We start from the raw sequence: 25364 nt of genomic DNA, 5'->3' as shown, positions 1-25364 counted from the left end.
ATAGGAACTCACTTTATAGATTCAGATGAGTAGGAGTGAAGCGGCTAGCATTTGCAGCATAATTTAATCAGAGATTTATTCCTTTCCTGCAATTGAGATTAAGTGATATAATAATGCTACCGTGCTTTGTGTAAGTATTTACCGCCTTAACATTTTCTACATTTTGTAGAGTTTTAACTAGGAACTGGAATGGGCATAATTGGGATTATATGTCAATCAATCAAAATTAAATTAATGTAGCTTGCAAAATTATTTGCAAATTAAAGCATACAATTTGTGATTGCATAAGTATTCACCGTCCACTGCTCTGAAATCCCTAAATTATTTCTGGTACAAGCATATTCCATTAGAAGTCACATAATATGTTGAATGGAGGTCTCCTCTGAGCAATTAAAGTGTTACATGGTCTTAATAAAAATATACCTGTTCCTAGAAGAACCCAGAGTTTGGTAGAGAACATTCCTAAACAATCAGCATCTTGAAGTCCAAGGAGCTCAAGTCAAAACAAGACCAAAAACCATTACCAATGAAAATTTTAAATCTAAAATATGGCAAAAGCACTACTCTACATAGAGGAGGCTGTCTTAAAGAGGCGATTAGTCCATAAAGCAACTAAGAGGCCAAGGCACCGAATTGTATATTATGTAAGATTTGGTTCATATAGTCTTTTTTGCACACAGGTAACACAGCCAAGGTGTTCATTGAGGTGCAAGATGAAAACGACCATCCACCCATTTTCACTAAACAGCTCTACCTGGCTGGGGTCACAGAGGACACCAAGACATTCACATCAGTCCTGCAGGTTGAGGTTTGTACTGGAACGTTATATAAAGCACCATTTCTTCTGCAATTCATTGAGCTCAGTGCTAACGGATGTGCTAAGAATTTTTTTATGTTGCAGTTCTAGAAACCTTATGGGTGTGTGTTTGTTTTTGTATAACAGGTAACATTGTGTAAGCAACATTGGTAAAGCAAACTGTTACTACAACATATGTGTATTGCAGGAGTGTTATTTCGGGACCATGGTTAGGTAGGTGCGATCACAGCGAATTCAGGTGTGGATCAATTGCAGTGAGAAAATGATTTGACCCTGAATCGACCCAAATGCATGAGGTGAATCAAACCTGCCGTTCATTTTGAGTGCATTCAGATTTTTGTAGATGTGAGTTGCTAGACTGACCTGTGAGGTGCAAACTGCACCAAGGTACAGTAATAGCACTGCAGAAATGTGGTGTGTTCTTTGTGCTTGGGTGATTTTTGTGATTCTACATGCATCTGGCATTTGTTTTTTATGTTGCCATATTTCTGACCAATGAGTACAAGTATAATTTCACCCTTAACTATTAATTTTCTTTCTTTTTATTTATTTATTTTTTTTGCAAAAGTGGAAAATCTGTTTAATGGTATGGTGTGAACCCAAGCCAAATACCAAGTGCACCAAAAAGTGTCAATTTCACACTGATTCACACATAGAACAGATTAATAGGTGTGAAAGTGCACTGTGGACCTAATGAATGCTTACTGTGCATTCTACTATGCTTTCTGTTAACTATGATGCAGCACTAATAATAAGTTATATGATAAACCACAATAATTAAAATACACTTTAGGCATTGTGGACACTACCATTGTGGACACTACAAACTCTACTCGACTGTCTGTTCAGAAGGTTTTGAGGCAGCATCATTTACACGAAAGTCCACATTGTGTCTGCTCAGCTTCTATTCAATTTAAATGATACCCAGCAATTCAGGTACAGATAAACATGTAGTCGCTTTTAAATATCATAATAAAATTGTACATCACGATAAAGTCTTAGGTAATTACCATTCATATTTAATGTCTGCTCCGCAGAAGCGAATGACAATCCCATCACCGCAGATGTAGCTGTCTAGACAGAAAATTGCCTCAGACACTGAGTGGGTATAACTCTTGTTTGTTTGTCGACAGTGCAGGTGTTTGTCAGAATTTCTGGATGGTAATGGATGCACTGTTTGTTACGGCAATGCTAGTCCAGGGTGTAAAGCAGGTGTTGACAGTAGTCGGCTGGATTCTGTGAGATTGTTTGGCTGTGAAATTCCAAGGCAACATGATACAGAGCTCACCATAATTGTCAACAGGGCAGGCGACAAAAAGCCTGCCATGAAGATCCTCGTAAATCAGCCAGGCATACTCCTCCAGTCTTCATTAACAGCCTCTCTCACTTTCTCACAGTTTCTTCCTTTCCTTTTCTGCTCTCTATGCCCCACTCTCAGCAGGCAGTGTCTTTTGCCATGTGTGAGCAATAATTAAGGTCGCTCTGGCGTTTTCGGAAAGAGGAAGACCAACACACACTCAAGGTCATCGTATATAATGAGCATAATGAGTGAGAGCTGCCACTTATCTAGTAGCCAGTGGTTTCCCTCATTCACAATGTATGCATACTGTCCAAGTCTATGGGGAGTTGAAGTGTATACAATATAAATAATGGAATAGCACAGTACTGTGAGAAGCCCTTCGATATAGTTAACCCAAAATGACTGTGAAATAGATAGATACACTATACACCTTTCCTGGAACCCCACTGGACAAGCCCACATGACAGATAACAAACTGGAATAATGTGAATTAGTACATAATCAAATTAATTGGTGACAGAAGATGACAAGAAGTGGGATCAGATTTGTATGAGTATATGTGGGTGTGTGTGTGTGGGTGTGTGTGTGTGTGTGTGTGTGTGTGTTACTCCTACGTTTGTTCTGGGTAATTTATTTTTAAAAGCATTTTAAAGCCAGTCTGTCTGACAGCTCAACCGAAGCTGAAAATAACTTCGGAGTCATTTCTGTGAGGTGAAGCACTTCTTGCGTAGTAAATCTCAGTACAGTATCAGATGATTTTTTATTTATTTATTTGCTTCTTTATTTGCTTAATGCAGTGGTTCTCAAACTTTTTGACCCCAAATTGACAATATGGATTTTCTGTGATGCCAAGCCTTGACCAATATATATTTTTATTCCAGAGTTATAATAAAGGACTACTGTAACATTTGAACAATTTATTATGTTAGTAGCACACATATGTGTAACATAAATGAGTATTCCCTGCACTCCATCCATTTTCTATACCACTTATCCTACACAGGGTCACGGGGAGCTTGGAGCCTATCTCAGGGGACTTGGGGCACAAGACAGGGGACACCCTGGATGGGGTGCCAATACATTGCAGGGCACAGTCACACACACATACTGTGGACAATTTAGTGATACCAATCAACCTACAGCACATGTCTTTGGACTGGGGGAGGAAACTGGAGTACCCCCTGAAGTACAGGGAGAACATGTAAACTGCACACACAGGGTGAAATCGAACCCATAACTCTGGAGCTGTGAGGCATGCCAACCTCTAAGGCACGTAGACCAGACCCTCCAGAATTTTGCTATTGCAGAATTTAAACAAATTCCACAATATTCAGAAGAGCTTGTAATTTTTTTTAAATTACTGCATATTTTCTGCAGATTTGGGCCAAGACACATCATGTGATGTCATCACAACGCACATTCAGACAAAGCCCTCTTCGATTCATGTGTATCGAACATGAGTAAGGCTAAAAAGCCTCATTTACCAACAAACATCACTGTGCAAGATGTGCCCTGCAATTGATTGGAAATGATTGGATGAAAGTACCATCTCCGTATGAGAAACAGGAAGAAAGAAAAGCTATTTCAGACATGTGACCTTGATGCTATTTGGATCAGTGTCAGAATCAGTTCATCTGCTGGTTGCAATGATAATTTTATATAAATCCTACAAACATTCAACCATTTGTTCTTGAGATATGGAACTAATGAGGATCTCAGATAGACAACCTAAAAGCATGGTGGAGGTATAATAAATGAATGAAACAAAAGAAAATATTGCAAGTTTCTCTCATGATCTCATTTGTGATCCCACTTGATCCCATCAAGTGACCCCATATATTTCTATGCACAGCTGTGCATGGGAATTGAAGCGAATGTGGCCATCCATGTGTATGTGTACATTTGTAACTGTGTGCACAGATGGAATGTTAAAAGTTGTCTGAACAAGAGGACGGCATCTTCTTTTCGCTCACACTCTCAGAAACACAGCGGCAGGAAAGCCATCGTGACTCATGCAATAGATTGCAATAGATTTGTAAAGCAGCTCAGCAGCGCGCAGCTTAGACTAATCTACTTTCTCATCCCTCTTTAAATAGTTTGAAGGTGGAGAAAAGACAGCTGCTTGGTCTGTCACCTGTGTAAGAAAACACGAAGTTGAAAGGGAAGCTTGTATTATCATTGTGCAAACAGTTGCATGGTGGCCCAGACTGACAGTGGATGCATTGTTCAGCTCAGCCACTCTGCTAATTAGTGTCAATTCGATACATTGCTATTAAGTGAATCAAGGACTGATGGCTTTCATTTTCCTGTTCTATACCTAATTAGAAATAGGACAAACACGAGGAAAACCAGATAGCACACAAATGTATGCATGTCAACAATGTACCATGTAACTAACTGCGAAGACATCACCAGAACAATGCTGGATCATCAGCTCCTTGTAGCATTTGGGTGATTTATTAATGTTACTTGTACTACGGCTTTGTTGAGCTCTCTAATCTCATTAATCAGAAGGTGTTGATTTATTTTTTTATAACTCTGATGGTACCAACAGCAATTCACATCACAGTTTTATAATAATGCACTCTTTCTAATATGTTATTATTTCCGTAGTAACAAATGCACAGTGACATAAATATATTGTAATTGTTTGGTTTTTTTTAGTAAAGTTTGGTGTGAGGAGACATTTATCTATTTTTGAAGGAGTCTCTAGTTTCAGCACTTTGTTACCACCAGCATCATGGGGTGTTTGTAGCGCAGTGTTTAAGACATTTGGTGTTTGACCAGAAGGTTGTGAATTCAAATTTCTACACCACCAAGCTGCCACTGATAGAGCATATCCTTTAACGCTCAGTTGCTCAGTTGTATAAATGTAAGTTGCTCTGGATAAGGGTGTGTGCCAAATGCCGTTAATGTTACTGTGAGAGCTAAAGATCTTTTTTCTGAAATGTGAAACTGTTCAGGACAGAGGACTTTGCACTTTGCGGTTTATTGGTAACATGACATGCTGCACTCCTTTGTCATATTTACATCAAGAGAAAGAAAAAGGGAATGACACTTCATAGCTATTATAATAGGCACTAATTTGTTTCACAGATGTTCTACAACTTTAAATGTAAATATAAAAGGATAATGATAACTTCTTTAATAAATAAGAATTGTAATTGTTGGGCTCCGAAGTAGCACAACAGAAAATATCACTCAGTTAGTTATCAGAAGATTGCAAGTTCAAAGCACGACGAGGCCACAAATAATTTATGGTTAGGAGTCCAAGAAAGCAAAATTGGCTTTGCACCAATAGGGATTGGATGGCACCAAGATCACATCAATCAGAATGACACTAGCCAATCATGGGTGCCTGTGAGATTCATGTATGTGGAAGAGGGTAGATAACACTTTTTTCTGGGTGTGTTCAGTTGCCCATTAACATAGCATGAGCAGTAGCTTGAAAAGCTGCCCTTGTCTCACCGGAAGTATGTGCTAGCCTTCATCCACATTGGGAGAAAATGGAGGTAGGAAAAAAAAAAAAACATTGCTCTGATATAAAATGAATAAAACATCAAACTGTTTCTATATTATAAATAGATTAATTTCAGGTTACTTTCATGAAATACAACTTTTTGTCCTGTGCTTAATTGACATAATCTGCTGTATTGGGGCCATTATTTAGCCAATAGGAAATGGCTGACTAGAGTGGTGGTGGTGTTCTCAGATAGGAAATTAGTTACATGTTTATGTGCTAGTTGTATGCATTCGATCTGTGAGAGACTGGCAGAATTTGCTTCGTAGAAGTGTCCATTTAATTAGACATTTTTCCTCATAGTGTTAATGAAAACATGCCAGACATAGAGCCCATGTAATACATCAGCATGTGAACTTCACACACTGTTGACCTTAAATATAATTATACCCTGCTCAGACTTTTTCTTCACAGAAAAAGTACATACTTTTAGTGCATATTATAAGTATAGCAACTGGGACTCAGGGGTAGGTTGACTATATTTAGTGAAGCAGATCTCTTGAACATAGTTGAATTTGGATTAACATCAGACAGAGTCATCTATCCTGTTGGTGCTGCTAGACAAACCCACACTCACAGGTGCACACATAAAAATGGCTCTAAATCAGTGTCACTGCAGAAAAAACCCTGAGAATGTTCAGTGCAGCAGAGGGCAGAGTAATCGTGACAGATCTGTCATCCTGAAGCTTTCATCCTACAAATCTTTGAATGGGAACTGTAGTAGTGCTGCAGTGATAGTCCTGCTCTTTACCTCACATGCCATTACCCAGCCTGTGTGTTTTGCAGGCTCTGGATAAAGACACAGGGAATTATAGTGCCATGAAGTACCAGCTTATCATCCCTCCAACAGCAGAGGGGAAGGACAGCTTTGTGATCGAGCCATACACGGGCATCATTAAGACTGCCATAATGTACCACAACATGCGCCGCTCCTACTTCAGATTCGAAGTCATCGCCACTGACAACTATGGAGAGGGCCTGAGCAGCAGTGCACAAGTGGTGGTGAGTATGCCAGTGAGCCTGTTAAAGAGAGAGATAGAGAGGGGAAAAGAGAGATACAAAGACAGGCAATGTGATGGATAGGACAGAGAAATGCAGAAAGAGACTTGGATGAAGAAAGAGAGTGCAGTTAAGGCTTGAGTCTACTATACAGATTTTCCAGCAGTTTATAATTATTTTCAATTCCCTGTGGTTTCTTCATTATCTGTAAATCATTAAATGAGGTCGAATAAATATTGAGCCAGGTTTTCTGCCAAGATTAAGCCTAGTAGTTTTTGTCCACCAGAATATTTTTAGTCTAGGATTTATGCCAATTTCTGAAGTGTTATTTCTGTTTAATTAGTGTTTCAATCCACATGGGCTGCATCAGAGAACTTTAAAATCACAATCTACAAAGACGTTTGGATTGTGCAACCCGTGCTTGCATAGCAAAATGTTTGTACAGAATGATACTCATTTTACACCAGCATGAAGGAAACAAAATAAACACAATATGCTAATGGTTTACTACCCCATGTCATGTTTTAGGCGCACTATTACAGATGGCCCAGTCCTTCTTTACTGCTATGAGCACTGTTTAAAATGATTCTCATTTATAGAACATCCCATTTATAGAATGAAATCACCAGAAGAGAGATTAGTTACTACTAATTCCATTAATTGTTTAAAAAAAAAAAAAATGTAAACAACAACAACAAAAAAATTGTTAATCCACCTTCTTATAACTAATATTTGAATGCTGTAGCTGGCAAAACATTCAAATCAAGGTCACGGTTGCTCTTTCTCATGTCAGTAGCATGTGAAAACGCAGCCAAGATGTGGCTGGTGGGAGCTGTCTTCACGCAATGCTTGGCAGGAAGCTTACATGAAACATTTCAGGGTTGGATGGCCAACTGCTTCCACTGAGACTTACTACCCCATAAGGCAACGGGACTGGTGTGGAAGAACTGTCAGAATCAAAAATGGCGGAAGGCTGCGTGTCGGCTCTTTCAAAGTTGTAGGTCACATGACAATGCCAACATGGCAGATGTTGTATGTACAGATTGTATTCATACTACACACATATACTAATCAGTGCATATTGTATCAGCGGCCGAGCTGTATGTACTGATTCGAAAGTAGTAGGTACTGTCACAATATGCGATTTCAGACACAGCCTCACCCTCAGTCACTCTCTTACACATTCTCATCAGGCTAAGGATTCTCCACAATTACTATTACTATACCTATTACAAGTAGCGATAGTGTGTCTCTTTGTTGAACTAGAAGAAACTGGCAAAATCCCACACTAGCACGAGTGACGAATGTATATATATTTGCACACAGGAACACCTATTTTTAGGAACACCTGTACACCTGCTAATTCATGCAGTTATCTAATAAGTCAATCATGTGGCAGCAGCGCAGTGCAAAAAATTATACAGATACAGGTCAAGCACTACAGGTAATGTTCACATTAAATATTAAAATGAAGAAAAAGTGTGATCCCTGTGCCTTTGATTGTGGCATGGATTTTGGTACCAGATGGGCTGGTTTGAGTATTTCAGAAACTGCTGAGCTGGGAATTTCACAGGAAACAGTCTCTAGACTTTACATAGAATGGTGCGAAAAACAAAAAACATTGAACGAGCGACAGTTCTGTGAGTTGTAATGCCTTGTTGATAAAAGAGATCAGATGAAAATGGCCATACTGCACAGCAAAATCACCAATGTTGATTTAACACCCACAGTGTTGAATTCAAACCATACAGTGTTTATATAAGTCCATTGGACTCAAATAAACACTCTGGGTGTTAATTCAACACTAGGGATTTTACTGTGTGGTTTGAGCTGCCAGGAAGGATATAGTAACACATACAATCACTCTTTACAACTGTGTTAAGCAGAAAAGCATCTCAGAACACACAAAACATCGAAGATTAGTTAAAAAAAAACACCTGGTCTTTTTCCAGTCTTCAAAGTTTGGGTGAGTCTGTGCCTCAGATTCTTGTTCTTGGCTGACAATAGTGTAACCTGGTGTGGTCTTCCACCTCCAGGCGTGATGTGTTGTGTGTTCTGTGATGCTTTTCTGCTCACCTTGCTTGTAAAGAATGCTTATTTGAATTACTATAGACTTCCTCTCAGCTCTCATCATTCTCCTCTAATCTCTCTCATCAACAAGGTGTTTCAGCCTGCAGACTCTCTGCTCGCAGGATGATTTTGTTTTTGTTTTTTGCACCATTCTGTGTAAACTCTAGAGACTGCTGTGTGTGAAAATCCCAGGAGATCAGTAGTTTCTGATCAAACTTTTTTCACATTCTGATGTTTGATGTGAACGTAACTGCAGCTCTTGTCTTGCATCTGCATGATTTTATGCATTGTGCTGCTGCCACATGATTGGCTGATTGGATAACTGCATAAAAATGAGCAGGTGTACAGGTTAAAGTGACTGGTGAGTGAATGTTGTAAAAAGCTCAAAACAGACCCTAAGCCTAGACTATATTTCGGTCACATATAGTATGAAAGTTGTTTTTACTGACATTGGCATTGTTAACATCAGGTCAGGATCATTTCTCTCATTATTGATTGCTGCAGCAGTGTTGTTGAGATGAGCAAACATGCAGTAGTGGTGCTTTGGTGTTTTCACTGACACTTGTCTTTTTGTTTTCTGGAAAGCTGGACATTTGTCCCATTTTCTTTACAAAGCCAGCATCTTATATTAGATGAGGCAGGGAGTTACTTTATTCCTGCCGCATCTTATATTAGATGAGGCAGGGAGTTACTTTATTCCTGAACCCAAGCAATACACCCAAGACTGACCAGTGCTGACAAATGAATACCATTGTTTGTGAGCTTGTCCGATGCCATTTAAACTCTATGGAGTCCGATACCATTTAAACTCCATTAATCTATCTATTTCCTAGCTTAGCTCTGGTGCCAGTTCCTTGCCTGGTAGCTTTAAATGAATTTTTGCTTCTTAACAAAGCACCAGAAGGAATCCAGTGGATGCCAGTTGGACGATCTTGTGGATGAGCAATTAAACAGTAATGCATCCGCAATCTGGGTCCATTAACTGCTGCTTCTTGGAGCAAAAGGGAGTCAGGACAGACACCCCTTTATGACTTTGTGGCCATTAAACAACACACATGCTAAAGGAAGAGGAGAGTTTACATTGGGCTGTGAACCAGACAAAACTAGGAAAAAAGACATGTATTCATATTTTATAATCTTTCACATATACAGCCTAATTTTATTAAAACATTCAAGAAATATTTATTTGGTATTACGTGTTAAGTATATCAATAAATATTCCACACACTGTTCACGTTTGTGTTATTTTTCACTGACATTGTTGGCTTGTGAAATTTTATTGACATTATAACTCTTCAATTGCTACATTCCCCAGGTGTCCGTGGTCAATCAGCTGGATATGCAGGTAGTAGTGTCCAATGTGCCCCCAACTGTGGTGGAGCAGAACAAGGAGCAGCTGATTGGGTAAACACATCCCCTCCTTCCCCATCACCCAGACAAAGATAAATGGCTAAAGTTATTATTCTCTCTCGAATGAAGTTGTAAGAGGCATCATCCAAAGTCAGATTATGTAATATGGTAATGAAGAATGAAAGGGTCAGCATGTTTCTGAGCTGAGCCTCTCAGGCACAGCTGGTATGGGTGTGGCATAGTTGTTTTTATATGTAGAATGGACCATTGAGCCGTTTGATTCTTCCAGCCACACATATCTCTGAACCAGGCCTCCTGCTGTGGCCCAGATCCCTGTAAAGGAGAGAATGCCAATGCAGACTCTCTCTGTTCTCCTAATGGATACAGGCAAAGCATTTACCATTCTCTCTTCCTTGATTCATGTTTTCGTTTGCTCACACATGAATGCTATGTTTTTGGCCATCCAGACGTGATTTGTGTGTTTTGATGGCTCAAAGCACACTAAAGCACACAGGATGCAGCCTTACAACTTTAGTTGCCAGACATTGTGTTTGGAGGACAGCAAGACATTCTGGAAAGATATCTCAAAGGAAGCTGGCAGTGAGAAACTACAATGTACTACACACACACACACATTCGCAAATGTGATATACTCACTCCGTTGTCTTGGATTGCCTTGACCTCTCAGTCCCAGGTGCCGTTCCTCAGTATTGGGCTCCCAATGGGAAATCTTCCAATCCAGCCGGCATTTCATGCCACACACTCACATACACCTCTATACACATGTATCCCACTTCTGCCATAGTGGGGAAACATCCACATATAATATACAGTGTGACAAAAGAATATGAGACAAGTTTAGAAATCATATGACTGAAATGCTGGCCATTGCTAGAATTATAACATTGAATTTAAAGTGATAGAGTCTGATACAATCAATCTCAAGTGTATTTTTCTCTCCCTCTTGTCAAACCCATGAGGTCCTAACCAAACATGATGTATATTTAGGTGGGGTAATTGTTGCGCTGTATTCCTCACTGTTCCCAATTGCCAAGCCCAATGATTAAGTTAATTATCATTATTTACTTGTTTGTTTCTAATGTAGACACTAATCATTACCGCATGTTCACTGGTATGTGTGTGTTGACCTCAGAACAGATTCTTGAAACCTCCTGCTAAAGATCTATAGGTTGGTGTTGGAAACTTCTGGGAGAGGAAGCTGTAGACATCTTCATATTTGTTTTCAATTCAGCACTAAAACATACATTTGTTTGGTTTGATATCTGGAAATGAAAGGGAGCTGAATTTGTATGGAATGAAAAATCTGCTACAATCAGAATTTTAAATGTAGAAATCTGTTCATATTCATTTGTGGTGTTTTATAGTTGAATGACATCAAACTGATGTCTGTATTCCGCACATATTTTATGTACTCCAATGTATTCCATAGCTTGAATTTCTGTGCAAGGTTTCAAATTTCATTTTATAATAATCAGGTGTAGAAAATTCAAATTGAGTTTTTGGTTCCCATTTCCCAGTTCTTCAGATTCAGAGTCAGATTTAATTGACCCGTCATTGGCTCATTTGCTGAAACGGTGGTGATCAAATCTATGTTTTGCTATTCCAAAGTCTACGTAAGTAGTGTTTTTACAATGAATATGGATTGTGCCACCAAAAAACTGAATAAAAATGTTTCTACACCTGATTATTAATGAAATCAAATTTGAAACCTTGCACACATTCAAGCCATGAAATACAATTTGATGTAATTCAACTACGAAACTTTGTATACAAATTCAAATAAAAATAAAGGCATAAAACTTCAGATTTGTACATTTTAAATTGTAGTAGCATATTTTTCATTCCATAACGCTGCCTGGCTTTTTATACTATGCTGAATTTAAAAGAATTATTTGAACTATTAACATATCTTCGTGTATCTCGCTGTCTGTATCACCTCTTTCTCTACATCTTTCTTTGCAGTATCCTGGAGCATTTTGTGCAGGACCAGGTCCCAGGTGCCAAAGTAGTGGTGGAATCCATTGGGCCACGGCGGTATGGAGAAACCTATGATCAGGAAGAATACTCTAGCTCTGACCTCATGGTGTATGCAATCGATCCGCTGACCAACAGGGCTCTCTCCAGACAGGAGTTGTTCAAGTGAGCCCTTTGGTGTCTGTCTCTGTCCTTCACTCTCACTTTCACTTGACTTTGTTCCTCATTTCTTCAATCCATGCATGTTTTCCTTCACATAATTGACCCAGCCTTCTTCTTGACCCATGCTTTGAGTATCTGTAAGGTGTCATTACTTTCCGGAAGAGACATCATTGTCCCGCTCACTGTTGTACCCTCTCATGACGCCAGCCCCAGTTATATCATTCAACATTATGACAAGCAGTGACAGCTCTTCCCTGAAGACTTTTGCCTCCCACTTTGCTTCACATCCTCACCTAGCTGAAACCACACACATCCATACAGCTACAGGTCTTTTGATTGGGTTCATTTCAAACCTTAGCAGTTAAATAGGTTAGAAATCTTAACCAAATGTCTTATGCTGGCACAAGCACATTATGGGGTTTTATGATTGCTTTCATTCTGTTGCTACTTGCTTATACTCACAATTTGCATGTACACTGTGACACCAACAGTTTGCTCTTTGCTGAATGGAGTGCAGTATAACAGCTGTTATGTCAAGGAGCATGTATTCAGGCGTGCATGTCTCTTTACTTATTTTGAGAATAAGTCTTGGTATGGCATATTCTGGATTCCTAGAGGTCTCCAAGTAAGTTATGGACTCAAAATCTGACAAGGCTTACGTTTCTTAAGCTGTATGACAGACATTATTCTTCCTATGATACAGCGCATGAATCTGAACAAAAGTATCACTGTTCATTTAATTTGTTGATGGGCAAGAATAAATGTCCAACTTATTCCAGATGCTGTACAGCTGTTAGGAATTCATTCTCCTTATTCTTTCAGGTTTCTGGATGGAAAATTACTGGACATTAATAAGGCGTTCCAGCCATACCTGGGCCGGGGTGGCCGCATCCTGGAGATTCGCACACCTGACGTCGTGCAGAGTGTGAAGAAAGCGGTGCAGTCGTTGGGCTACACAGAAGGAGCACTGCTGGCCCTTGCTATCATTATCGTTGTTTTCTGCATCCCCGCCATCCTCACTGTCATCATCACATACCGACAGTGAGTACGCTTAAAGAGACCTGTGTTACAACAGCGTTAAGATTAACTGATGTTCATGTTCTGTTCACTACTTTGCAGTTGCTATCCTACTGACCCAGGCCATATATTTTTATTTTGTAATAATACGATTGTGAAATGTTTTTTTTGTTTGTTTAGTTTGTTTATCTCCAGTATATTAATATAAACAGGTAATACACAAATGGGTATTGGAAAATCACACCTTTGTTTTAGCTTTACATAGACCAGTCATCTTCAGACATCACTCAGGTCAAAATCACTTCCTGTTACACTGGGGTATAGATGAGGTGACACAGAGGCCAGGTTTCCTTAGTCATTCATCAACATGGGGAAGATTAATGTAACGTGTACACCAATGGTCACCAACCCTCTTTCTTGAAATCTACTTTCCTGCAGGTTTCATCTCCAACCAAAATCTAACACACCTGTTTTAGTCAATCAAGAACATCTTAAAGCAATGATTTAGATGGTCATGTGGGCACAATTATGAGTTTTATAAGTTTAAAACAACCGGAGCTGTCATGAACTTGCCTTGAAGAGGACACAAGTGTATACTACCCTTATACAATGTAAGGACAATGGTTGGCAGTGTTTTGGGGTCAACAAATGTCCATGTAAAACAATTTTGATTGCATGGCAGAATAAACATTTTCTTTCATCTAACCCCAAATGTAAGCACCTGGAGTTTTCTGGACACTGCTAGAGTTTTGCCTGTTTTTTTTTTTTTTTTGAGGGGGGGGACTCAAAGTGAGTTTTGGCATAAAAGCAGGATAGAGATTAGAAAAGCATCTAATATCCACTGTTAAGTACTGCTGTGTGGAGGATCTGTGTGTTTTTCCTCCAAAGGCCCTGGGAACCTTAATACAAAGCATCATGGGCTCCATGTAGTACCAAGAGATTGAAAATCTGGCTGCCTCTACCAAGAAGCTGCAACTGGGTCATGGTTGTATCATCAAACAGGGCAGTGATCCAAATCGTACATCCAAATCCACAGAAAATGGTTCAGTGAGAACAGACTCAAACGTTGGACATGGCTATCCTAGTCTGGGTGAACCAAAGAGGAGTCTACAAAAGAGGACCTAATACCCTGAGAGATTATGTATTGAGGAGTGGTCTGTCTTCTCCTCGAGTCTTATCAAGCATTATAGGAGAAGATTCAGTGCTGTTATGTTGGCAAGATGAGGTTTTTTCCAATTACTAAATGCAATAGTGACAATAATTGACACATGCTGACTTTAATTAAAGGTTAGTTTGAGTGTGAAATTAAGCTAATTTACCGGAAAGATTTTTTTTTTCAAATTCTTTAGTCAGTAATTCTGGAGCAGACTGTATAATAATACCTTCCCAGAGGTATTTTATTTTATTCCGGAGCATTTTTATTCCTGAGAAACTTCAAGTAGCTGGTTGCCAAGATTCAACACAAAGCTCATATGGACCTCTTTCTCTAATTCACCATGGAAACATCTTGGAGAGCAAGTTAGATATTCCGTGTATTTATTGTGAAAGTAGATTCATTACTGCTACTAGAGACAAAACAGAGAACCTGTTTGTTGCTGTAAGACAGATATTTTGCTCTGGACAGAGCAAGTGAATGATGGAGGCAGTGATCAGAGAGAGGAGGGGAGAGTGGTTGGAAAACAAGAGATAAGCGTTCTACTCTAACAGCCATCTCTTTTACGAGGGAGCCGTATAAAACATCATAACTACAGAGAGGAAATCACTGGACAACTCCTGCAGCTGTGTCACTAAAATTTACTGCAATAATGGGTTGTTGCATGATAATCCTTTGCCAAGTGCCTTACTTCATTTTAATGCCTGTACTGTTTTTTTCTTTTTTTTTTCTTCCTTCCCACAATGCATTATCTGCAGATTTAAAGAGTAAGTACCCAAATGTGCATGAACACATGAATGCATGATGGCTTCAAATTGACTGTTTTCTCATAAACCAGCTGCTAAATATTGCTCACTGAGATGATAAATAAGAAATGCGCTCATGAAAGCAGCATGCATTATTTATTTCTGGAGTGCATGTATACCACATTTCCCCATTTTCAAGATTAAGCTAATGCTATAAATTTGTGTAACTTGTTGAATTCATCAACTAAAGACGACAGGCTGAATGTGCCAAAACTGCCAGGATCCAAATGGCTCTCCCAGCTGGCAAACCTGGAGGCATTGCTGCTAGCAATCTGTATGAGGAACTAGGCGACAACACCATGTAAGTTTTTATTATATGAAATTTTATCTGGAGAATTGGCTATACTTTATTTTTAGAGCCATTTAACACCTGGTCCATAATTATACACAGAACGTTGTTAATCAGCAGGGGAAGGGCTTTTTTTTATCATGTTGGTAAAAGCACTTTATTAATTCTTAATTCTTGTACTTTTCCATAAAACTTTCTATTTAGCAATTGAAATGTTCTGAATATTTAATGGGACTCTACTGTCAAACACACTCTTGAGTAATCTAAAATATTGCTCTATGAATTCTATCAGAATTCCACACAGACAAGTGACTACAGAATGGGTCTCAATTAACATAATGGACTTTCATATTCAAAGAAAATAATCTTTAAAAAAAATAAAATAATTCCCATTAAAATTAAACAGCAGTGTTTAATGGCACACACAGTTTCCAAAGAAATATCAATTGAAAGACATTGAAATGCAAATGGTTAAATAAATTTGCTGATAAATTTGCCATGGTGGTATGTGCTATAAATAGGGCAATTAATGGAATGGCATTAAAGGCTTGAGGGATTTTCTTTGTGTGTGTCACCTGTGCCAAGTAGTTTTTACATTACCCTTGTAGTTGGCAGTTAGAACTTTAATTCTGTGCCCACCTGTATCTGAAGTGTGCTTGTTTGATTCAATTGGTAGCATATTGCTCAAAAGACAATAAATGTCTATTCTGTCCAGACCCATTAGATGCCAGGAAAAGGCAACGGTATAAAGAAAATCCAACAAGTTTCTGACAAATAAGCTGCCACTACTGCAGTTAATCCTGCAGGATTTGTTTTTTTTCCAACATCATTGTTTTCTTGGAAGACATCGTGACTGTTATAGTAGTTGTTTTTGCTATTATTCTAGAAAATGTAGCCTGCACTACCACAAATGAAATATCATTGCCATCACCATTGTCCTTTTGTTGTTACATACTTTTGACCTCATCCTTCAGTGTTCTTTCTCTTCTTTCTGTCATTTTTTCCTTATCTTGAAAATCAGGCCAAAGTAAGTAAACTTCATTGCTTTTAATAGCAGATGTCCAGATTCTGTAGGTGCTACTCAGTGCTGCCTATGATTGGTAGATACGTGTCCTTGTGGCTTATTCTGTAGACTAGTTAATAATTTCCTCACAGTATACGACCTGCCTTTGACACATTGGTAATTCATTGACCAGTCTGTATTAATATAATTCTGCTCTGTTATGACTTATTGTTGCATTCCTAGTACATGTTCTCTGTATTTAGATGTCTCCTAGATAATTATAGAGTGCATCCAGAAATACTTTATGCACATGCAGTAACTGGGGTAAATGTGACCGTGCCTTAGCTGCGTAGTTGGCTCCTTCTGAATCATCATTCTTCATTCTCCTGTTCCTCTCATCAAGCATATGTCTCTGTCCCCCTGTGCCATCATGGTGAGAATAGGGCTAAAAGGTGTGTTTTGGAGGAGGCAGACCGCCAACAGCTCATCAGTTCATTTGCATCACGTGCCATTGCAGCACATAAGCAATCCTCAGCCAATGGTGTCCTGCTCAACAATCTCCCTCGCTCTGAGAGCAACATCACCTTCCTGTCAGATGAGAACCCCCTGACTACTACCAATCCACTCTACCATGACAACGGTAACATCAGCAACCCAGAGCATATGGGAAAAAACCAGCATCTGAGGTATCTACTGGGGCTGCAATCACCTGGCTTCAAGTGTCTGAAGAGCTCCGAGTTCCCCTTCCCCTCTGGGATATCAGGCCATTCGAGGACACTGCCCTCCAGGCTGCTCAAGGGTGAGGCCAGTGAGCGCTCTTGTAGACGGCAAGTGGTGATGGACCCCAGGCAATGGAAGCTACATCTGCTCAAGTCGGAGCTTAAGGATAGCGAAGATCAAGGGATCAAGGAGTCAGACAAGGGTCCTGAGCCTAAACTGACAGTTAAGGAGCAGGTCTGGCAGTTTGAAGAGCAGGCCCAGCAAGAAATTAGGCAAAGGCAGAGGGGAGATTCTCAGGGCTCACTGTCCTCTGAATACCTGCTGTCCTCTTCCGAGCCACCGAGGTCCGTAGTGGTAGACATAGAGAAGAACAGTTCCCCTCCAACCATCATAGTCACCCAGACTGATGGCACACCACCCCCAAGCCGCAAGCCGACTCCACCAGGCCTCAAGAAATATGTCAGCTTGTCTGCCTATGTTGGCGAAGAGACCTATGAGGTTAATTTAGAGATAATTCCAGACCCTCCAGATATACCTGCACCTCCACCACCAATAGCACCACCATATCGCTCCTCTCCGACTCCTTCTCCCACTTCGAGCCCCCCTCCTCTTCATTCTCCTCCTCTGCCTTCATCACTTCCTCCACCACCTCACACTTGCCCTCCACCTCTACCACCTCCACCTCCTCCTCCTCTACCACCTCCCTCTTCCCCTGCTGGCTCGTGTACTAAGCCTGCCTCCGCCTTTGTTCTTCCACCCCTACCCTCTGTGTCATCTCTTCGGCCCGTATCCTCCCGTCCTGCTCCACCTCCCCTCCCAGTAGAACCTGAATCTTCCAAAAAAGAACTCAAAGGGATCCTTAAGAACATTAGGAACATAGCTGAGTTAGAGAAATCTGTTGCCAACATGTACAGTCAAATAGACAAAAAGCAGCAGCCTCTAAAGAAGGCACAGAAGCCGCATGTTTCTGAGAAGTCTGAGGTAGGCGAGCCAGAGGTGGATTGCATGCAGGAGACAGAGAAGCACAACAACCCAACCATGAATTCTGAGGTGGAAGAGATGGAAAAATGTTTCCCATCTCAATCCACTATACTGTGACTCTTTCCATATGATTCTCTATTCCTGATTTCTCTATTTTCTGCATCTCTCTCTGAGTTTTGTTTGAGATCACTGTTTTGTTTTGTTTTTTATCTTTGTGTTGTCACATTTCTCTCATATCACAAACTATTGCTTGAGTGTTTTTTTGTAAAACAAAATGTAAACAGTATTTGTATTTCTTGATTTAGATTTAATCATCTTCAGACTTGGATTATTTAAATGCCAATGAGAGAGTTGTTTTATAAGAGAAGTATTTTATTATCTATTGCAATTTTCCTCGTCTCATACCCCTCAAAAAAATTATATACTTTAGTCTTGCTGCACTAAATAAATATTCTGTATAAAACGTTGCACTGAGTACAATGCAGTTGCCTCAGATCCTTTTCATTTATTTATATTTACATGTATTAATTTAGCAGACATAAGGAAATTGTGGCAGAAAACAATGCAAGCATCTGGCTGCCAAAGAGCATTTACATTTTCCTTTCTATCTCACATCTCTCTACGTGTCTTTCTGCATTAGCACAGCTTGAATTCCTTTACAACCTCAAGTATTATTCAGAGGGCTTTGAAATAAAGTCATATGGCTCACACACAGGCAAAAGGTCTTTAATATCCCACTATTTTATTTAGAATTATGTATACGATCAGCAAAGGTATATTTCAGAAATTTCACTCACGGTTGCATACAGATTGAAAAATATATAACGACTGACACTGAAATCTCATTCAAACTCGTCTCTGTGCCAAAAATCTGCTACAAGTTGCAGTCAGTTTGTCAATTCTGAACAGGGGTGGCTTTAATTACAGACACGATCCATCGTGTGTGCAAGTCTAGCCCGGTGGTCTCTGTCTCATCTTTCAAAGAGCAACACAGCACATTCGATTCAGCCAGCGTCTTTTTAATCCCTGCTTTAATTAGCACTCTGTTAATGGATCGATCCCTCATCATAGCTGATTATTGTCAGCTTTTGTGAATATGTGACCCTCATCCATCACTATTGAGTGTCTTTTTTGAGGTTATGCTGGAGCACTATCATGACTGAAAAGTTAACTGGAAAAGTAACATGGCATTCTGATGATGATGATGATGTTGTTGTTGTTTTAATTGTGATATGATGTTGTGCTTTTATTCTGAGTGTAAATTCTAGCCACCCACAACCTATCATTTGCCCTCCATGTATTATATCGTGCTACACTATTGAGAATTTATATTCTCTCGAGCCGAGATCTCATTTTTATTTCATTTCAAAGTATGGAGGAACTGCACAGACCAGTATGAAGACAATCAAACCAAACTAGCAATGACTACTGTGTGCAAAACATGGTGATGTGCTTAGTCATCTGTTTCAGTGTGAATTGCACCACATAATGGAAATCTGAAGGCTTTTCTTTGTGAAGTGCTGCTACAGTATTTTGTGTGAAACTATAGACCAATATTGTTGGAGCATTATATGGTCCGTGTAATCAAATTTTGGCCAGTTTAAGGTGGAACTTTGTCCAATGTGACCTAATGAAGATAGTTTACTCAAATGAGTATACAGAGATATGTGGCCCAGACAACAACAAAAAAAGCACTCCAGATATGAACATTTTAGATGTGACTTCCTCTGAAAGTCATGGATTCTTGTTTAGTCATAAATCTTAATTTGAATTCATCATTACTCCTCAGAGAACAACAGTGCTAATTTGTTCCTGCTGATCAGCTTCACAAACAAAATTTTAATTTGCCTTGCATTTGCGAAGAGGTTTTGCAGACTAAAAGAAATGTTGGTTTCCGTCTCTTTTTCCCCATGCATGTCCATGTACTTTCCTTTGGAACGCTTGCAGATTGTTTCTTGGAGAGATCATGGAATCTACTTAAAATCTGCCATTGTGTTAATCTCCCACACGCACATGCATAGATGCAGTCTCTCCTTGCTGTGGCACAGTGTTTTATATTGCTATTTCTTAGATGCAGGTATGTAATCCTTTAATTTTCAAAAGGGTATGAATGTGTAGCAATTCCAGCTACACACATCCATGTCCTTGAACAATGGACAGCCAACAATGTGTCTGAAAACCAACAACTTGCACTGAACTGGACTAGAAAATACTTGAAGTATGATTAGCTTCCACCCACCTGTTAAAAATATTCATATGTTTGTTTAGAAACCATTTAACAAAGCTGGGTAAAGTATTTATAGAGTTCACACTATAATTTTCTCTGTATTTAATACCCTCTTTAAATTGTGTCTCCATCTCTACAACATCCTGTATTTCACATTTTTTTCATTTTCTTCTCTTTGGATGTGTATAAGCAAGATAAATATAGAGAAAGTCATGGCAATAAATCAAATATTCATATATTCCATATAAGGAAAGATTATTTCCTAACTATTGCAAGTTGACTCATGCATTTAAATCTGTACAAAATGAGGACTACTTCTGATAATCTGGTTGATATTCTGTTATCTCTCCATAGGAGAGGGTACGGACATCAAGAGGTATGTACTTTTATTTTCAACTTAAATTATATTGAAAATATGTCCAATTTTCAGTTTTATTGACCATGGTTTTTATCAGTGGATGTGGCATGATGAAAAGATTTTAGAGGCAGATATTTACCATGTAAGCGTCAGGCTTTCTTGGTGGTTTTTTTATGTTTAATATTACTGATAGTTGGATATGTCCGTATGTGGCTTGACAACCAAAAAAAGGAAAAGAATTATTGCTTTCTTTCAGAAACTACTATTCTACAGATGATGCACATTCTGAATCCGTATGCCTTCGTATATACAGACATCTCATTTAATGCAACCTTTGACTGTTCTTTGCTTTCCGGAGCTGTTGTTGACCTTTTCTTAGTCATTTCCTCTATGCTTCTAAAACGTAATATTTCTCCTTTCCTCTTTCACTTATTTCTGCTGTGATTTCCTTGTGGCTTATGTGTAGCAACAACAGTTGCTTCGGCCCTCTCTCTTGAGACCAGAGGTACATTCTTCTTATCTTATGCATAGAAATATGAACAGTGCTACAATACTTTCAGTTACTTGTACATGCATGTCCACTGTCCATATGCACATTCATGCAGTTATCTAATCAGCAAATCATGTGGCAGCAGTGCAGTACATACAGTCATGCAGATGTAGGTCAAGAGAACCTAAACAGTTGAAGATTGGAAAAAGACCAGGCAACATTTTTCCAATTTTCAGGTTCAGTGTTCAGATTCCTGTTCTTGGCAGACAGGAGTGGAATCTGATGGGGTTGATGCCCATCCACCTCAAGATTTGATGTGTTGTCCTTTATGTAATGCTTTTCTGCTTATCACGGTTGTAAAGAGTGGTTATTTGAGTTACCGTAGCCTTCCAGCCCGGCCATTCTCCTCTGACCTCTCGCATCAACAAGGTGTTTCAACCCACAAAAGTGCCTCTTGCCGGATTTTTTTTTTTTTTCTGGACCATTCTGGGTAAGCTCTAGAGACTTTTGTGTGTGAAATTCCCGGGAGATCAGGTGTTTCTGAAATATTCAACTCGCTCATCTGGCAACAACCATGCACCGGTCAGAGTCACTGAGATCACGGTTTTTCCCCATTTTGATGTTTGAACAGAAGCTCTTGACCTGTATTTGCATGATTTCATACATTGTGCTGCTGCCACATGATTGGCTGTTGGATAATTGCATGAATGAACAGGTGTACAGGTGTTCCTATTGGGTGGTCGGTGTATTTGACACATGTAGGAATCCTAACTAGAATGCTAATCCATCCCTCCTTGAAGGGAAAGGTTTTAGACTTATGCGTGTACGTTCAAGTGGAAGCTGTCTTTTAATTTTCCTCACTGTGCACATTTTGAGTAATGACTTTTCCTCTGGCCACAGGAACTATCTATGGAATCAGGCATTGACCCAGGGCAGGACTATTATACGCAGGATTACTATAATTATGACCATGGGTAAGTATGTGTTCATCATGCTCTTACACCCAAGTGTGTCTCTACACATGCACATTTTCATCCCTTTCAATGTCCCATCTTCCACACACCCATCATCTCAACTGTGGAGCTCAAACTGAAGTGCTCCTGGACAACTACTTGGAATACATGAGCTGTAATATTGATAAGCATGCCTCAGTTTACCCAAGAATTAAAAATCCTGTTGCCTTATCTCAGACACACCGGACTGCCTCTGGCATCTTCTTCTAATACAATAGCCAAGCTAATTATTCACTGAGCCATGCACAATGAAACTCGCCCATATGGTGTCTCTCTGAAGAAGAAAAAGAGGAGACAAAGATCAAATCAAATGCTATGAATTAAAAAAATATTAGCATTTTCCAGAAATCCCCTAAAGGAAATGAAATTTCACATCTCTTCAGTTTTTAATTTTTTATTTTATTATTATTATTTTTTTATGAATGTCCTTTATAATTTGATTGTATGTTATTCTTTTGCACAATTATGCCACTTTTTTGGAATTCATGCAGAGCTGATGAATGAATATATTCATAGTGTCCTTCAAATTACCCCTGAGTAGACTGTTCTCTAAAAAGTGAATACACACTGCCCCTACAGGCTAGCAGTCATCAATACACACAGTAGAGCCTGTGTGTCTCTCCAGTAATGTGAGTCTCTTCATTATTCTTAGCTGAATTTGATTTTAGTCACCGAAGGAGGACTCAGATTGCTTAATCAGAGCCTTTTGTGCTCTTGCTCAGTAAGTAAGTGCTGGAGTGCCAATTTTGAGTGCATGTTTGCCCTAAACTTGACCATAAGGGAAGAGAAAATATATACAAAGGTTTTATTCTAAAAGGAATATCATAACTAACCGTCAAAACCAATTACTGTTTGTTGACATGGTTCTCACTCAGCCTTTAGCTGTTTACTTGTTATTGTGCCATGTCGACACATTAGCAATGCAAATGATGCAGAGGTGCTGCAGAGTATTGTAATTATTTTTTGGGTGCAGCCCTACAGGTATGTTTGCCACTTTGTGTTTGTGATTGTGTGTGAGTATCTTGGTGTCTCCCCTCAAGGGAACGAATATGCGACAGATTTGACCATGCAGCTTTTGGCTGGTCAAAGAAGGCAAAGTTTTTCCTTTTGGTTACTGAGGGTTATATTTAGACTTCGGTGTAGGCATAGTATTAATTAGCTGCATTAATAATTAGACAAATGGTGAGACAAATGTGTGTGTTTATTTGTGTACTGTATGTCTTTCAGATATGACTTGCCTCAGTATGGCAGTCGCAGGAAGCTGATCTCTCCGGCGGGAACATATGATGAGTATGGTGAGGTGATTGTTGAGGATGATGGCAACTATTATTACAGTCCTCATGAATCCGAAGGAGAGGTAGAAGAAATTTCTTTTTATTCTACACATGCCAATATTGTAAGCCACAATATATATTCTCCTGAGACCCCGCCCATTGACTTGTGCCCTCTGTAGTGGACATTTTGTTTTCATGAATGTCCTTTGACTTTTTTGAGCTACTCTAGCAATTCCTGCTGTAGTGATATGTCGTATATAGACTATATATGTTATAGGCTGGGATGCTAGGAACAACTTCTTACACTGCATCCAAAATGGCCAGCATAGGAACAAGCACATTTTATGGAAAGAAAAAGATAATTAAAATATTGTAGTTTTTATTGTTTTTTTTACTATGATTATCAAATATATTCTTTTTTATTAAAGTGTCAGGAATAATAAATTTAGTTCTTGAAGCAGTTAAATTGTTTGTGTTTAAAAATATTAGTCTTTTTATGAATGTCAATTATAGTGGACATCAGGATCATCTTAATGTACTTAGTGATGCCATGTTCTATACTCACACACACCATTCACTACAACCAGTGATAAATCATCAGTGAAAAATATAATTTATCAATGAGGCTTTGATAAAGATTATCCACGTGGTACCATGAAATATGCAAACTGGCTAAAGAATGTAAAGTTTGTCCTTTTGATTTTGACAAATTGTATGGACATAAAGTGCCCTCCACTAATATTGGCACCCTTGGTAAATATGAGCAAAGAAGCCTGTGAAAAATAGTCTTTGTTGTTTAACCTTTTGATATTTTGTTTAAAAAAATTTTTTATATAAAAATAAAAATCTTTGTTAAATATATTAATATATTCAATTATTGGCACCCCTATGAATATGAGAAAAATGTATCTGAAGTATATTCCCATAGTTTTAATTATTTTTTTTTTTAAATACACTTGGGTGACAAGGAACAGGAAATTGTTCAACCATGATTTTCTGTTTCACAAGGGTATAAATATGAGGTAATACATAAGCCAAATTCCCTTAGTCATTCATAGCGACAGGTAGACCAAGAAATACAGTGGCAAGAAAAAGTATGTGAACCTTTCGGTATTTCTTGGTTTTCTGAATAAATTTGTCATAAAATGTGATCTGATCTTCATCTAAGTCAAGGGTACTGACAAATATAATGTGTCTAAAATAATAACACAAAATAAATTCTGATTCCTCATGTCTTTATTGAACACACTCATTCAATATTCAAAATGGCAGTGGAAAAAGTAAGTGAACCCTTACAATTAATAACTGGTTGACCTCACCTTGGCTGCAATAGTCTCAACCAGGCGCTTCCTGTAGCTGTGGATCAGACCTGCACATCGCTCAGGAGGAACTTTAGCCCATTCTTCCTGGCAGAACTGCTTTAGCTCTGTAATATTCTTGGGACATCTCATGTGTATGACTCTCTTCAAGTCATTCCATAGCATCTCTATTGGGCTCTGACTTGGCCATTCCAAAAGGCGAATTTTGTTTTTCTGAAGCCATTTTGTTGTGGACTTGCTCTGGTGTTTTGGGTCGTTGTCCTGTCGCATCACCCAACTTCTACACAATTTCAGCTGACATACAGACATTCTCATACTATCCTGAAGAATTGTCTGATATACTTTGGAATTCACCTTCCCCTCAATGATTGTAAGCTGGCCAGGCCCTGATTCAGCAAAGCAGGTCCAAATCATGATGTTTCCTCCACCATACTTTATGGTTGGGATGATGTTTTCATGATGATATTTCGTGCTCTTTCTACGCCAGATGTAGTGCTGTGT

The 25364-nt window shown here is 39.0% G+C and overlaps 1 protein-coding gene across 1 annotated transcript in view; it reads left to right on the top strand.

The window, feature by feature from the left end:
• The window catches only part of pcdh15b (protocadherin-related 15b), a 226517-nt gene extending 206681 nt beyond the window's left edge, over positions 1-19836 (top strand). Inside the window, exons 27-34 of the mRNA XM_017482601.3 lie at positions 681-808; positions 6424-6639; positions 10022-10110; positions 12040-12216; positions 13036-13254; positions 15142-15150; positions 15380-15490; positions 16925-19836. Of these exons, the coding sequence (XP_017338090.1) occupies positions 681-808; positions 6424-6639; positions 10022-10110; positions 12040-12216; positions 13036-13254; positions 15142-15150; positions 15380-15490; positions 16925-18299 (2324 nt within the window). The 3' untranslated portion in view covers positions 18300-19836. The remainder of the gene's footprint in view (positions 1-680; positions 809-6423; positions 6640-10021; positions 10111-12039; positions 12217-13035; positions 13255-15141; positions 15151-15379; positions 15491-16924) is intronic.
• The last annotated feature ends 5528 nt before the right edge of the window (positions 19837-25364 follow it).

This window comes from Ictalurus punctatus, chromosome 13 (assembly GCF_001660625.3).
Source record: "Ictalurus punctatus breed USDA103 chromosome 13, Coco_2.0, whole genome shotgun sequence".
NCBI classification, from domain to species: domain Eukaryota; kingdom Metazoa; phylum Chordata; class Actinopteri; order Siluriformes; family Ictaluridae; genus Ictalurus; species Ictalurus punctatus.
This window is presented reverse-complemented; position numbering and strand designations above follow the sequence as displayed.